The sequence below is a fragment of the Corvus kubaryi genome, unplaced genomic scaffold (assembly GCF_017639235.1).
Source record: "Corvus kubaryi isolate FWS band 111438036 unplaced genomic scaffold, C.kubaryi_AGA036_p1.0 76, whole genome shotgun sequence".
Lineage (NCBI taxonomy): Eukaryota > Metazoa > Chordata > Aves > Passeriformes > Corvidae > Corvus > Corvus kubaryi.
The window spans coordinates 12,574,519-12,591,107 of NW_024582063.1; the positions used below are offsets into that span (position 1 = coordinate 12,574,519).

Sequence of the window (16,589 nt, forward strand, 5' to 3'; positions counted from 1 at the left end):
TAGTAATTGTCAGCAACAGCTGACTAAATTATATTCAGAAAGCCCTTTAAAACATGAAATACTGCTGATTATGGCTGATCTGGAGATCAGTCAGAGGAGAGGAGTGGGGAATACCAATATCAGGACTCATTCACAGTCTTAGGAGAACACTGGTTTCCAAGATGAAAACAAACATGAGAAGATGAATGTGTTTTTATATGTCATCACTTAATTTAATGTCATCACTTAAATTCTATCTAAAGTCCAATGATATAAGCCTTTGAGCATAATAAAATTACAAGTGTAGTATTAGGCATTGTTGGAATTGCTACTTTTTCATTGCCTGTCAATAATTCTCTCTCTTAATTTGAAGCTTAGAATTGCAATAATGGCAAGTACTGGTATAAAAGCATAGAGTACAAGGAGATTGATTGTGAACCGGGACAGTGCCCCGGGATAGTTTTGTTCAATGAACTGGATGCCTTGGGAGAAAATGCACGCAGCATTATTTGCAGTGGAACTGCTGGCTCCACCTGTCAAGAGAAACAAACAATTTCTTTAGTAGGTAAATCACTAAAATTAACATTCAGACTCCAGTCTGTAGCTCATGCATTGAATACACCTCACCTCTCCCTCACATTATTTCCATGAAGAACCATACCCACAGCAGTATTTCTCATCACTTTGGAATAAAACCAGACAAGCCCTATGTTTCTGCAGTTAATCCATGACATACTTTTTGAGGGGAAGAATAAAGGGTCACTAGGAGCTCTCTCTTTTGTCCATGCCAAACAAAGATTTATGGCTTTTCAGACATATTATCTGGAGGGCCTCAAGAAGCAAGTTGCCCCATGTGCTAAACTTAAGAGTGTTCATATGTGTTGAGGGTTCCAAAATGCAAGAAATGGTGACTGTCTGAAGGGCACATTAAAAATGAGGTGTTTATTGGTAGTAATAAATGCATGGATTAATTTTCTAACAGTTGTTGATCTTGTAATAGAGGTACAGGAGAGACTAACGGATAAAAAATATGGAGCCTTGGAGAGGAGCACAGACACCTGGCTACGAAGCCCTAAATATCTTAAGGTAGGACCAAAGCTGTAAATTTTGCCCTACTAATGCATATTAGCTACTAACCCTGGCAACCTGATTGATTCTCTTGTTTTGCTGGTTATCTTGCTCACAACCAGCAAAGCACAACCTGACAGACCCAAGCTGCTCAATACATACCACGGAAACATGTTTGAACTGAAGCCTCTCTAGTATTGGAGGAGTTTGTTATTGTATAGTATTGGAGCTGTTTGTTACCTCTCAATACTCCCTGCACTGATGTTTGATCTTAGATTGTGCAATTTGTGTAGCAATGCTCAAAAAAAAATTTCCAGTCTGTTAAAAACTTAGCTTCCAAAATGCCTCCAAAGGGGGGATAAGAGAAGAGGTGAAAAAGAGGAAGATGAAGAACTGGAAGAAGGAGAAATGGTTGGAACAAAAGATTTAAATTCTGCTCTAGCTTGCTGATGTGGCATTATAGTCTTTATTAATTAGTAAGTTCTTTTTAGCAACTCAAAAGTTATCTTTATTTCATCAGGATACATGTACATAGAAGGAAAATAAGTATCAACATCTCATTAAAATTACATATAACGGAGTTTTTTTTAAGAACACTTACCACATGTGAAGTTTAAGCCATAAAATTCATTGACTACAAGGACTTCACTGCTGTATCTTTGAAAGGTAAGAAAACTGAGTAGTTTAAAAGGTGTTGGCATTTCTTCAAGGGTCCTTAAAGAAACAGAGAAGTTAAGCTGGTTTTTCCTAAATACTAAGAGCCCCCAAATTAAAACAAGCTCTCATTGTATCTAACCTGTGACAGAAACAGTTCTTGTCTCTACCTGTAGGGTTTTCAAACAAAGTCCATTTTTAGGGCTAAGTGATGAGACACTGGAGGCTGTCCCTGCCTTTGGTACAGTGTCATAACATTCAGCCCGGACTTGTTTATGGACAGTCACAAAGAATTCTACGGTTGTTTGCTGTTCACATGGCAGTGATAAACTGGAAATGACAACACCCAGTATAAACCTTACTTGCCAAAATGTGTTGCTTCCAAAGTAAGAAACCACCACCCCTCACTCCATCTTCAAAATCAAATCCATTGCAGCAATAATAATAAAGCAAAAATGAAGCAAAAATAATGAGAAGAAACATTCAACAAGACTGGGCAATTTCAGCATCCAAAATACTTCAAGACTTACAAATAAACAACAACAAAAAAATTCAACAGGAAAAAACCCCAGCAACCCAAGTCTCAATGCTATTTTTAATGTCCTTCATTGCTTATGAAGATTAATCAAAAAGATTCATAATATTAATTAGCAATGTCTCTGCTGTAAAATATGGTTAGAGACCACTCTAATGCTTTTAAGTTATCATTAAGGCATTAGACTATGGTAGCAGGAGTAAATGTCACTATAAACACACATCTTCTTGAAATTAGGCAGGGACCAAATAATTAGACATGAACCTAGCTTTACTTTGTAAGTATGAGCTGAGATCTACTTTAAAGAGACAAAGCACCATCAACTTTGTGAAGATTCATATGGTTTTCTTGAGGACAACACCATCTGTTGTTAGGCTTACTTCATTATCATTGGGAGGGCCTCAGGTAAGCATATCCTACTTGCTCAACGTCTTCAGAATGTTATTTAACAATTACACATTTATTCTGGTATGTTCCTCAAAAAACCCAGTAATTTCAGTATTGACAAATTCAAGAGGAAAACTGTTTAAACTTCACACAATTAAAATGCAAAACCATTTATTTGCATAGTAACAGAGCAAGTGGATCACAATTTTCCTGCATATTTACTACACTACTTTTTAATTTTTATATAGGTCAGTCTGCATGGGTAGAAAAAGTGACTGAAAAGTTTACTGGCTAAACTGGATAATAATGCCAATAAGATAGTTGAGAGCAACTACTTTTTTAAACCAGCATTACCTGTGTTTACTGTCTGGTAAGTTCCAGCAGTTACTAAAACCTGTACTAAAAAACAGGGGTTTTTGGTAGGCCCCTTTAATGAGGACAGCATTTCACATCATAATGTCAGCACCAGTAAAAGAACTCAGATGACCTGATAGATATGAATTGTTTAGTTTTATCTTTAATGTATTTGCAAAAACTGGGGGAAATCTTCAATATCTGTGTTGATATCTAAAGGTATTAAGTGTCTGTTTTGTGTGTTTAGTACAAGGTCCAACAAGATTAGGTAGTTCTGCCTCTGAAGGAGCACAGCTGCACTTGCTTTCCATTGCTACCTGTGCTCTACTGGACTTCTGCAATACCAACTGTTCTAGAAAATTCTTCCACAGTTGGATCATTTTAACAGCAACACTGTAACAAAGATTTTTTTCCTACCTTACCAGTCCCGTTCCCACTATCACACCAGCTGAATTCAGTAGCACCACGCCACTTTGGACTACATTTGGGTCTTGAACCACGCCAAGTATAACGAGTGTTAGTAGTTCACCAATCATGTGAGATGCTAGGACAACAGCAAAGAAAATTCCAAATCTGGAAGCATCAGGATACAACCCTGTAGTCCTGTACAAAGATGAGCAAAAGAACATTTAAAAAACATTGTTTGGGTATTAAACTTGGAAAGTGGCTTTTACTTTTGTTTCTATCTGGGTTTTTTGCAGTTACATAGCTCATTAAGTGGAGAGTTTATGCCTTAATCCTTAGTATATTGTTTGGAATCTTAACACAAAGGACATACACTTACTATCGTGATATAACTGCAGATGTATGAGGTTTTCTCCATCTAGACTGAAGAGGGTTATGCAAAGATGTAATTGTTGTAGAAACCCAGGCTGGTTCAAGACAATCAGCTTGGCTTTTCAATTCTTAAACTAACATGCTGCTTCTTGTAGAGTCTTTGCAGTGGGAGTTATTCATGTAAGTCACATATTTAAAGAACATCTTTATGCAGGTAATTAACAGATGGGATTTTGCACTTCTGATACTGTGCAAGCAAACATAAGTGTGGATATACTCAAACTAAAAACTAATTGAATTCACCACCCATGTAATTCATACCAATGCAATTTCCTCCATACTCCTACATTCTTTAATGCAACATGCTGTTCCCAGTTTTCCCCTAGCTAACCCGAGGAAAAGAGTCCTCTCAACCTGTACTAAAGATTAAAAACTTAAGAAAAGCCAGCAATTGCTTGACAAACTAAATTCAGCCTTATAGTGTATGTGACAGATGACAAAACCTTTTATTACATCATGACACATTACTCTTTTTCCAAAATATCTCATACCAAAATTGCCTCACACTAGGTGCAGACTGCATGCTTAGCTTAGCTGACAAGCAGCAATTCAACATTTAATTTTCTTTTTTTTGTTGCTCAGTGGAAGACCCTATGTGGTTTTTTTTAATCCACCATGTTCAAATATGGTCTTAAAATAGAAGTATCAATTCTCTCACAGGGTTTTCTGTAGCATTTTTGGTAACACCAGAATAATTTATAAATAAATGGATGCACATTGACTCTTCCAGTATTAAACACTCAGCGAGCTAGAAGGCATTTAACAACCTTTAAGTACTGATTGGTGCAGAAAAAACAGCTTTCCTAAGTCCTAGTAGAAACCTATCACCTTCTCTGAGCCACTCTAATACTTTACACAGAGGTAGGGAGACACAGACCAGTAAATCTGGGGTAGGAATAGAGCAGAAGAAAACCTAAAAAAAGAAAAAAACCCAGCTCAAAGAGAGAATATTACAGCAATAAAACAACAGCATAATGTGAAGTATCAGAACATTTCCCAGAGGTATCTTTAGCTAGGAAAATCTGCACAGACAGAACATTTACTTGATTGCAAAAGAGGCTCTCTTTGATCTTGGCCAGACCTGCCTTGTGTCTGACCAGGTAAGAGTTTGGGTCTGCCTGACCCCACAAACACAAACTCTGTGAGCAATGGCTTGTAAGAACACTTGCCAGAGGCTGTCAAAGCCTCTCAAAAAGTTAGTCCATCCAGGAAAGTTCAGTCCTGCACAGATACAACTGTCAAAATTTCATCCAGAAACTGCTTGCCCTAAGAGATCTAAGAGCATTGTGAAATCACTTTGACACATCACCAATGGCTTCCAAACAACCGCAATATTGGAAAGATAATATCTGTAAATATTATCCATTAACTGAAGCCACACTGTTTATTGTTGATTGTGTTTGAGCCAACCAAAGCACATATGGGCAAAGTCTGTGCCCACATGGATTTCCTGCTTGCTAAGAAGTGAGCGTGTCATTGAGCCTGGAAAGCTGCTTTCCAAACGGCTGCTTTCTCGGCAGCAGTCACAAACTGAAGGTGAGCACAGCACTTTGTGGGAGGAAGAGTAGTTTCTGTCTGTCTGTGAAAAAAAGACTTTTCAGGGAGCCCTGCCTCAAGCAGGCAGCACTGACAGCTTGCAGAAATAAAAGCCCAGGTAGCTAAGGAGGCAAAGGTGGCTACTTTTCATATCAACACCAAACTACAAAAAAACCTGGCCATGCATGCAAGTCCTTACACCTGGAAGAGCAGGCATCTTCTTTTTTCATTTTTTAGGGGCTGAAAGTTATTGAGATTCCAAATAGAAAGAATTAAGTACATGCTGAGCACTGCCCCTCATTGCCTACTATAGACCAGAAGGAAGAAGAGAATAGTCATCTTTTTTTCCTGCCTAAGTTCTTCTAGATGGGAGTAAAATGCTATTAAAAAAGTCCCTGTGCTGAAATTCTGATTCAGTAGTCCAAGCAATTTGTGTAGTTCTACTTTATCCATTTTCCATCCATTTGACTGGAAAGTAAGAGCACTAACATGCACAGCTACAGCAGAATGCCTCCTGCACTTTTTACCAGGGTCTATCCCACCTACCATTTTTGAACAGCTCTTCAGAGAACATGCATCCAGGACACAAACCAAGCCTGCTCATCACTTGTACACATTTTACTACAGACTGCCAACTGATTGCAGCTGTCCTAGGAAAACTATTGGTGCACTAGACATCTCTCATAATTAGAAAAGAAAAAGATTGAAGGACAGAAATTTGTGCCTTTCTCTGGAGGGTATGAGAGAGGGATCCAGATCTCATCACTTCCATAAGCTGTAGCTAAACTGCAATGTCCCAGAAAATAAAAGTTTTGTTACTCTCACATACCTACAAGTGACTTCCTCGGTTCTGGGGTTTTTTTTATATTTTCTGTCTTTCTAAATGCAATGTAAAATGCTACTTCCTGCTTTCAGTGCGGCACAAGAATGGTAACTGCCCCAAGTCCATTAAAACTTCCTAAGTTACCTAGAGAACTGGTAATTTACTTACTCTGAAAGTGTTCTCAGCTCTGCTTGAAAGAGAAGGGCTAAATTTGTGTCATCTTTTCTTAGGCTTTCTGTGTTACCATCTTGAGAGACAACAGCAGGAAGTCATGCCAGGAGGCCTTTTGCTGACATGGTAACTGACATTGGTAAACAAAATGAAAATGACAATCCAAAAGATGGTCCAAATGCTTACCAGTATATAAAGGTGCTGAAAATGGCCACGCTGAGGACACTGAAAGGCAGGAAATGTACTACATAGGCTACAAGCATTTGCCATTTCTTATACAAGCCATCTTTACTTTCTTGGTCACTGATAGCACGTAGAGGTGGGACTGAATCAAATATATAAGAAATAAATTAAATTACCATTAGAGAGATCAAGACTTGTTGCTAGCAGAAATGACACGAAGCACAGAGACAACTTTGAGAATATATCAAAAACTTTCTGCCTAAACCAGTTTGATTGCTTTTTCCCCCACTACAAATGCAAAGCATGCTCCCTGCAGATTGCAAACATTGGTAAGCTTAATGAAAGACGCCTAACTTAGCAGCAGGCAGGACAGCCTTCTCTTTTGGCATATACAAATTAAAGACATGAGAAAACCTCTGTCACTGGCTAATTTATTGAGGTGCTCTGATTTCAAGCTGATAACAGCAGTGTATGTTCCCTACATGAGCAAAACAGTTTTTAGGGCTGTTTTAGATAGAAACTACTGTTGCTTTCAGTATGGCACCTGTAAGAGAAAAACCCTTAAAAAAAACCCATCACATATATACTCATATATCCAATTATGCTTAATTGCTGTCAAAGCTGTTTTGTATTTCCATCCTTTCCATAGTTTGGTTTTGAGCTCACTTAGGATGTTAACTAGACCTAGACTTTGTCTTGCCTATAAAATGATAGACACAGGCAAATCTTTTGCACAGTTTAGAATAAAGCCTTCATAGACAGGCCAGCTGTAAAAAAGAAAGGCAGGGATCAGGGCATATTCCCTTGAATTCCACTGAATTTTTTGCTTCTGTATCAACTCTGACCTTACTGAGAAGTGTGAGGATCCTTTAAATTATTATCTTCGAAAAAACGCTTTTTCTCATTTAAGACAGAGTGGTAGCAATAGCTGCTGCTGCACTTAAGACAGGACAGGAACTCACACAGGGCCACAGCATTGAGCATCCCTGTGTAGGGGGTGGCACTCACGCACTGGTAGACAAGCCCCACACGGTCCTGCACGGCTCCCTGGGCCACGTCATTCCTCAGTCGAAGAAGGAAAAAGGCTATAAACAAGCCAAATAACAGATTCTGGAGGAGACGCATGATGACGCCTATCTTATCTCTGGAGAAGTTTCTTGTTGTTCTCCTGATAATGAAACAAAGCAGCAACAAAAAACCTGTTAGCTACAACTGACCACATGCTGGTAGAGTATTTAGCTTTGAACAAATTTTAGACAGTGTCCACAAAGAGCTAATATATTAAAAAAGACAGGGACAAGTACAGTGGGAGATCAAAATAATCAAGGAAGTCCATCTGTACATGGAGGGGAAACCTGAAAGATTAGTGGAGAAGAAAAAAATAATTGCTTTAGAAAAGGAGGAAAAGAAGTCTTACCGTAAAAGAATCAATATTTGGTAAAAGCCACTCGGTAAGTCTTTGTTTTTGAATGGTATTGGTGGCAGCTCCTTCATACACTTTGTTTTTTCAATAGCTGCCAGTACTTTGCTAAAGATCCCCGAGTTTCTGTAGGCTGATACAATTTCCTGAACCCTACTGTAGGTTTCAAGTTCACGTTCCTTGCTTCGGGTGTCCACAGATGTCAGATCCACTGTAAAATGACAAAGTTTTTACTCTATATACACATCATTTTCCCTTCATATCTTTTTTTCCCCTTGCAACTATCTTCTTGTCTCCATTCTAAATTGTGCAAAGATGGTATGGTCCATTGAAAGTATTCAAGGTTTCTTTTACTCCTCCCTTCTGTTAGATGCAGCACGAATGAACTGTACAGCTACAGGAAATCTGTGCTTTGTGACCTCTGTAGGACCCTGCAGTTCAGGTCCTGGATCTGGAAATGCGAGGCCTGAGCACTGTGCTAGTCAGACCTTTAGCATTCTCACAGCACAGAGCTGTGAAGAACAAGACAAAGCACTAGAGGATGTATGTTTATGAAGATGAAGAGATGACTTATCTGGTCACATATTTCTCAGGTTTTCAGGAAAATGCTCAGACATGGCTCCATGGCTTCCCCCTTGTCCTCTGCCTGCTCCTGCATAACTACAGAGCTTTATTTTTTGGTTAGTGTGAACTCACACTGCAGAGACACTGCTCTTCTCTACTTGAGCTGTTAATGCACTGTTGCACTGGGTTTCACCTACCTCCTTCACAGACATACTTCTCTTTTAATGTGTAGTTCGACAATGTTTAGCTGGCCAAATTTCCCTAGCAGGCTCAGCCCAAACTGAAGGTAATAATACTGACTGCCATGGAACTCAGGAAATGTAAATACTTCACAGAGTTAATGTTCCTTTCTAATAAGTCCACCTAAACATACTCCTGGCAGCAGCAATTCTTCTGTTGGCAGATGGGAAATTTATGTGTTCTATTTTTATAACTCATACAGATGCAGTAATAGTGCTAAAACACCTTAGAAATTTCCCTCTTCTCCAACAGCAGTGAATTAGCCAAGGTTTTGAAAACTGGATTGTTCTTCTCAAGAACATTTGTTCTTACACAATTTTATATTACTCTTCTACATCTGGTAAGATGTCTTCATCAGTTATTTATTCCTAAGGTTTCTCTCATCCTTAGATTTCAGTTTCGCAATGTTCTGTTCAACTTCAAAATACAAATTCACCAAAAGAAAAGGAGGCCTCGCCCAAGATTCTTAATTTGTCCTCAAAACCTGAATTAAGCTTATGAATAGTCCCGCGGTGTTCTAAAAGCTGGAATTCAGGAGAATTGTCTTTAATGGTAAACATATCCAAAACGAAGCCTTCGCTTTTACAAATATGAACATCTGAAATGCAGAAACACTTTTTCAAACTTGGCCAGTGTGACTTACTGGAAGTCACACAAGAAATAAATGGCAACTGGGTGTTCTTTAAAAGAACTGTAACATTGACTACTAACTAGACCAAGTAGCTAATGCCTACCATGCATTAGTACTTTTCATAAACATGTGACATTTCAACAATATAACCCACACTCAATACACAGGATCTATTTTCCTCTGCTGCTGGTGTAAATGGTATCAGAATCTGTCCCTTCATTCACATCAAATCACACAAAAAAATATAAACTACCAATTTTCAAAAGACTAAATATGCTGATGATTCTTTGCTCTAAACTGTGTTTTTTCCCTTTCTTGTCACATTCAAAAGTTGACATTTGAAGAATGCAGTACTCTCTTTACCAAGCTTTTTTAAAAGTGGGTCTAAATCTCAAATCATCTATGCTTTTCAAGACTATTCAAATTCATGAAGACAAAATTATTCTCACTGTCATACCAGTATTTTCAGCTTTATCCCATTCCAGCTTCATGTCAACAACCATCCTCTCTTCTCACTGAGTTTAGAATGCCATCTAGACAATAGGAAAACACTGCCTGCTCTGAATGCAGATTTTTGGATTGGTCAAATCCCCTGGTTAGTGCTCAGCTAGTATTGCCAGAAATTTACCTACGTGTTGGATTTAAACAGAGTTATATACACGTCTGCATATCTGTACACATGTATGCACACATACAAACACATCCACATTCTCTTCAAACCTGTGCCTGTATGGATCAGGGACATGGATGTCCTGCAGCAAAACCAAGCCTCATTTCCAAGGTCTCTTGCTTACCCTATTTTTCCATCCTGAATTGGTAAAACAGCACTCTCCAGCTTATGCCAACAGCTTGCTATCATCATCTCTAGAAGCAGCCATTCTGTTCCAGTAGTTCCCCAAACTTTCAGAAACCTCAAACTCAGAATTCCTAGAAACTGATGCTTCATCCCACACTGGTTCTACACCCTTCCTTCCAGGCCACCACTCTTTTCAGTTGCTCGGCATCACAGAGTCCATAAGAGCATGGGATTTTCCACAATTTTGGAATCAAATTAATTTTCCAACATCCAGTGCACAGCCATAAGGAAATGCCATCAGGAACCCACAGGTTTCATGAAGTTGAGATTCTTTTTTTATTGGTAGTTTACTCCTTTACTGCAAATATGGCTGTTTTATGGAGTCATTGGGAGTAACATGGGGCCAGCCCTCTCTCTGAGCTGAAAATAACTAAAAAGTTGGAGCAGAATTCAAACACATTTCCATCTCTAGAAAAACTTCAACTTGGGGAAGAAAACAAATTGTTTTACCAAAATAACTTAGACAAACTTACCATAGAAGTCAAAAGGATTTGATTGTTCAGGACAAGAATAGCCACAGTCACTAAAAAATGTGATCATTTCCATAGGGTTCCCACAGAAAACCATTTCTCCAAAGCTCATGATGGCTATTTTATCAAATAACTGTTGGGGGAAAATTAATATATTATCAGTATGTATTAAGAATCACAGAACATGCTGACTTGGAAGGAATCCATCAGGATCATGGAGCCCAACGCCTGGCCCTGCATAAGACACCCCAAGAATCACACCATGTGCCTGAGAGCATTGTCCAAAAGCTTCTTGAACTCTGTCAGACTTGGTGTTGTGGCCACCTCCCTGGGAGCCTGTTCCCAGCCACCCTCTGTGTGAACCATCTTTTTCTAATATCCAGCCTAAACCTCTCCTGTCACACTTCAGGCCATTCCCTCAGATCCTGTCACCGGTCACCACAGAGATCAGATCAGGAGTACATTAATTCTTGAGTACATCTACTGTCTTGGTAATAGAAATACTCTGATGGGAAAAATAGTTTTGACATACTCAAACTTCCTTACTATATTTCTCTCAAAGGAAGTTTGTCCTTTCTTTCACTCCTCTCTTTGGCGGTTATGCAAAATGACACATCTTTAAGCTCTAGTGGTTCTCAAAACTGTCAATGACAGCAGCATACAGAGGTAATTCATACAAAGAAATGTGGCCTTCTGACTTCACTTTAATGCACCTTCACTTACTGACTGACCTCCTTCGGTGCTTAATAGCCCCAGTCTGTAAAACCCCCAAATTGTTGGCAAGATTATCCTGAAGTGCTTAAGGACTTCAACAGCACCGCTCTTCAGGTGAACACCTGCCAGGGCAAAGTTCCCACCAGCTATGATCAGTCCATGTTCTCAAGACACCAGGGCTGCTTTCAGTCCAGAAAAGCACTGTTGCTCCCCTCTGGCTCCACAATCATTTGCATTCCATTCAGCCAGCCAGGGAAGAGGAGTTTTGCATTTGTGTGGCAGGTGATGGATGTGTCAGAAGAGCAAAGTGAGAAACAGTAATGTGAAGGGGAGAAATGCTCTTCCCAGCACAAACCCTGCAAGGCAGGACTGCCCCACCACATGACCAAGGTATATCCACATGCCTTGTCGTGGCTTCTCCCAGTGGTTTTGGTTTGGGTAGTTGCATAACACAAGGGCTAGGCACACAGTCAGAGTCCATACTATTTTCACAGGGCAATGTGTGTCCCAAAGTGCCCTGTGACTGGCACAAGGCCAGAGCTGCAAAGTTCAAGAGAAGCCTCTAATTATGCAAAGGGAAGGCAAAGAAGAAGCTATACTGGATCTTGTACTTCCATACTGAAAAGAACCTAGATACTAAAAGGTCTGGTAGTAAAGCCAATAGTGAGCAGGCATCACATACCCTGAAAAGTTCTGAGCGAGGCTGGTGAATTGTAAGAATCACAATCCTGTCTCTGTGTGCAAGCTCTGAGAGAAGCAAGACAAGCTGGTTTGCAGTCAGGCAGTCCAGCCCTGTCGTTGGCTCATCAAGTAGCATGACCTCTGTCAAATGACAAGGAATAGCTTTAAGATTCAGGTAAATGAGGAGCAAATGGCATAGCCTCTGCCTTTAAAGCTAATTTGGCAAATAATAAGAAATTATTTTACAGGTGAAGTTCCACACGTAAAGCAGAGTATGCACAGATATTGCCATGACGTGATCTTTCAGTTTTAGATAGCTTCAGTTGTTCAGTTTCAATGACTAGGAACAAGGACATTAAAAAATACTGCAGAGCAGAATACTTCTTTTTCTAAATTCAGGTGAAATCTGAAAATTACCAAAATAGATTTGATGCATACATCTGCTTCTAAGAATAATAATGATAAATTTCAGCATGTACATAACTGTAAATGTAAGTGACAAAATTAGCTAGAAGTTATATATTCTGAATTAAATTTATATATACACAGAGAATTTGTCATGAACAAACCAAGAATTGTTAAAATTGATTGAAGATTGAAGCAGAAGAAGTTACTGCATTTTCTTCATTATTGTATTGCACATGAAAAGGAAAAACTTATAATCAAATCCATTAATTTTTTATAGATGAGACATAGCACAGAAGAGGGCAGTCCAACCTTTACCAGGGTGCAAGGGGAAGAGACTTTTCACCATAATTTTATCTACGTAATTACTACTGTGTTTACTATAGAGTTTAGTGACATTCTGAGCAGTAACCACACCCCAGGAGTCCCCAGCAGCAGTGATGTACCTCACTGTGCTATTTAAGCTCCTTCCTGCCTAATAAGCAGTTGTAGCACAACCACATGGCTACAAGGACTCCAGCATCCAATAAATATGTGCTGTACATTCACTCCATGAGATTCTGCCACCTTTAAGAAACTCTCTCAAAAGTGACAGATTTTTTCCCATGGATAATCCTTCTATAGCTACTCAGCTTTGATTTCCTTTCATTGGAATTTTTTTGGCTCTGGAACATACAAGGCACTCACACATACATAGCTCAATGGCAGCTACTCCACTACAAGGCTCAGTGCTTGTACATGTATGGCTCTAACGTACTCAAAAATGATAAATTAATGGGCCACAACCAATATTTGGGAAGAGTGAACCCAGAAAGGGTTAAAATGGAAAAATCCAAGTTTAAACCTATGTTCAGTCCCTAAGATTTTTAAATTGTCTGCCTTCAAAGATCAACTAACAGATCAATGGCAGACCTCAATTACTGCTTATTTTTTTCTGTCATCACCAGACTGGCTTCTGCTGAATTAAAGAATGCAAATGCTTTTGTATTTTAAAGAGGTTTACGGAGGTCTGTGGTAGGAGCACGAAGTGACACAGCCTTGTTTTATTTTGGAAATCCATGCAATGGTACTTACTGGGATCTTGTAAAAGCTGGGCTGCAACTGATACGCGACGCCTCTCACCCCCAGAAATTCCTACGATGTTACGGCTTCCAATTATTTTGTCAGCAATGTGGCTGAGACTCAGCTCGGCCATAACTGCATCTACCTGAAAAATAATTACAATTACAAAAGACTAAACACAGTCCAACCCAGCCTGTGTGCAATGGTAAAAAACAGGGGAAAAACGCCCATAATTTTACGTTATAGCTTTACAAATACCCTGCCTGCATCTATTCTAGTGGGAAGGTATCTGGCCTAATTTCTATTTTATTATTTCTAATATATTCTTTTTAAAATTTCATTTTCATGTATTCTGACATGAGTAAATTTTAGCTTCACTTGACATTTAGAGATGAAGAGTTCAGAGGTGGGACTAGAAGTTGAGGTATGAAGCATAATGTGCTGCTCTGGCTTCCAAAATTGGGGAGCAGGAGGGCACATAAATTCTGGGAAACTACAAAGTACTGAGTGGAAGATTGGTGAAGATAGAAAGCAAGATCCTCTGGCCAGGAATATCCAATTTTACTTTCAACAGAATTCAAAAAGAGTCCTTTAAATAAATCTGAAACACACCTATTTTATGAAGAAAATAGCTTGTAGAGGGCTTATTAGACCAGTGCTTTCTTGAGCTGCTGTGGTTAGTGAGAGATGTCCTACAGGAGACAGAGTGGTGTCAAAATCAGTTCTGCTGTCCATGAGACTTGCCAGCACACACGGCTCTAAATACCCCAGAGAACTGTCTTTCCCCTCTGAGTTAGGGGAACTGACCTCAATACCAAGAGCAGCATCTCCTGCAGCAGTAACTGCTTCAGCTTCAGGTGGAAGGGTTTTGTCCCAGCGTAATGGTGATTCCCTGGGGCACCAGCACAAACCCCTTGAAGAGGTGGGACCACCAGAGAGCTTGTGTCCTACTCCTCACCAGGAGGATCTCTCCCCCCTTGCAAAACCTCATAAACATAAAAAACAGCCATGGATGGAAAGTGCTGCTGGTGAAAACATTACATGACATCTTGTCTGCCTTTCTGGTGGAAGACTGTAAAATACAGACCTTCTTTTTGATGGAGTTGTTGGAGCATTTCGTAAGAGTTAGTAAAGCCGTGTAGGTCAAAGTCTCCTGTATGGTGAGAAAGCTTAACAAAATGTCACTCTGAAAAACAAGTGAAGAGGAAGAAGCAGTTAGTCCTGTAGTAATTAAAACTTTGTTCCTGTTCATGCAAGCTTAATTCATTCATATTAACTGGTTTGTCCCAAACTTACTAGTAAACTCACATTCACATTGCACTACTCCATTACACTAGCAACTTTTTTTACACAAAAGGAAGCACAAAAAAATAAATATAGAAATCAACCTGTGGCACGTAAGAGAAGCAATCTCTGAACTGTTCCCTCTTCAGCTGACGGCCATTCACATACACTTCACCACAGAAGCTGTCTTTATGTCCCAGTCTTCCTGATATTGCATCCAGAAGTGTTGTTTTCCCAGATCCTTTCAAACAGAAGAAATTAATCATGCGACAAGATGAATTTTACGATTCCAAGAGAGGTAGCCTGACTTGGATGGACACATATAAAATGCAGAAAGCTGTTTTTTTTTCTCAATAACTTTAAAATAATAGGCCCTGAAAATGTAGCTAATTAAGGGAAAGTAAATGGGAAAATTAGAATGCAAATTAGCATTTAATTAATACAAATTCACACTTTGCAGTGAAACATTTGAGTTTTGAAGTAACCGTGTCTGTTACTGAAGTTATAATTGTTAGTTAGATGACAGAAGACTCAACTCTGAAAACCACGCACCACTTTTACAAAGCAGAAGCTAAAATCAGCCATAATTTCATCACTTAAAACACAGACCTCAGTCACATTCATGTCACGGTGGAAGTCACCAGTATTAACTCTGATCTTATTTCTGTTTAAGTACTGGAACAACTTACCAGAATTTCCTAAAATCCCCATGATCTGGCCACTCTCTATGTGAAATGAAACATCCTTAAGTATTTGCCGGGTCCATTTTTTACAATATAAAGAAAAGTTCCACCATGGGCCAACGTGCTCTCTTGGGAAACAAACATCAATAAAAAAAATAGAGAGAGAATACGTAAAAATTTTGCACAAAGCAAGTGAATGGTTTATAGCTACTTGTATGTGGGATGGGAGCTGCAAGGATTTTAAAATATGGAAAAATAAAAATAAAAGGTTTTTCCCCCTTAGCCTTTCCCCTCCTCAGGCTTTAACTTTGGCATTTTCTGTAAGATAAAACAAGGTCTGAGCACATTTTTCAGAATGATTGCTAAGAGGCTTTCGGGCTACACCAAAGGCCAAACGTGAACTGTGGATTTGATGATGATGTTTGCCAGCCATTAATCCACCTGTTCCTTTCCTTAAGAGCCTCGTGTTATCCCTCTAGCACCAGTAAGAAAGGCAGTGGGAAAAGGCACAATGTTCGGAAATCTCCTCTAAAGCACGTCCTTCAGAGACGTGGGAAGGAGATCCGGGGAGCCTCCGGAGGGCTCTGCCCTGAGGCGCAGGGCCCGGCGCCATGAAGGGCCTGGCACCATCGCTCCCGCCATGCTGGGCTGCAGCCGAACCCACAGCCCGCGGTGCCAGCCCGCTCCCGCAGCCCCTGCCGTCGGAGCAGGGATCCTCCACACCGCCCTCCCAGCCCTACCTGATGGTGTAGGAGACACCCTGGACGCTGATGCTGTCGGGGACCTGCCCCACAGCCTTCCCCTCGCCTGTATGCCCGATGCTGCTGCTCTTCTCCAGGGTGGGAGACACTCTGCCCGACATCCTCGGGCGCTGGGGCTCCGCAGCTCCCCTGCGTCCCTCACGCTGCTGGCCGGGTGCCTGGCACTGCCACTGCCACCACCACCATGCCTTCCCCGGCACCGCGCAAGGGCAGCTGCCGCTGTCCCGGATCAGAGCAGGTCGCTGCCCTCGGCGCTTGCCACCTCAAAGAAAACAGAGGGGCTCCCTGTTC

General features: G+C 40.2%; 1 protein-coding gene across 1 annotated transcript; it reads right to left on the reverse strand.

The window, feature by feature from the left end:
• Positions 1 to 191: 191 nt before the first annotated feature.
• On the reverse strand, positions 192 to 16,586 carry ABCG5 (ATP binding cassette subfamily G member 5). Its single transcript, XM_042051842.1, has 13 exons — positions 16,278 to 16,586; positions 15,544 to 15,665; positions 14,959 to 15,095; positions 14,658 to 14,756; positions 13,583 to 13,715; positions 12,105 to 12,244; positions 10,712 to 10,841; positions 7,945 to 8,158; positions 7,490 to 7,695; positions 6,531 to 6,669; positions 3,395 to 3,580; positions 1,649 to 1,761; positions 192 to 512 (listed from the first exon to the last, which is right to left on the reverse strand). The coding sequence occupies exons 1-13, from the start codon at positions 16,397 to 16,399 to the stop codon at positions 316 to 318; spliced, it is 1,938 nt and encodes a 645-aa protein (XP_041907776.1). The 5' UTR covers positions 16,400 to 16,586; the 3' UTR covers positions 192 to 315.
• Between the last annotated feature and the right edge of the window lie 3 nt (positions 16,587 to 16,589).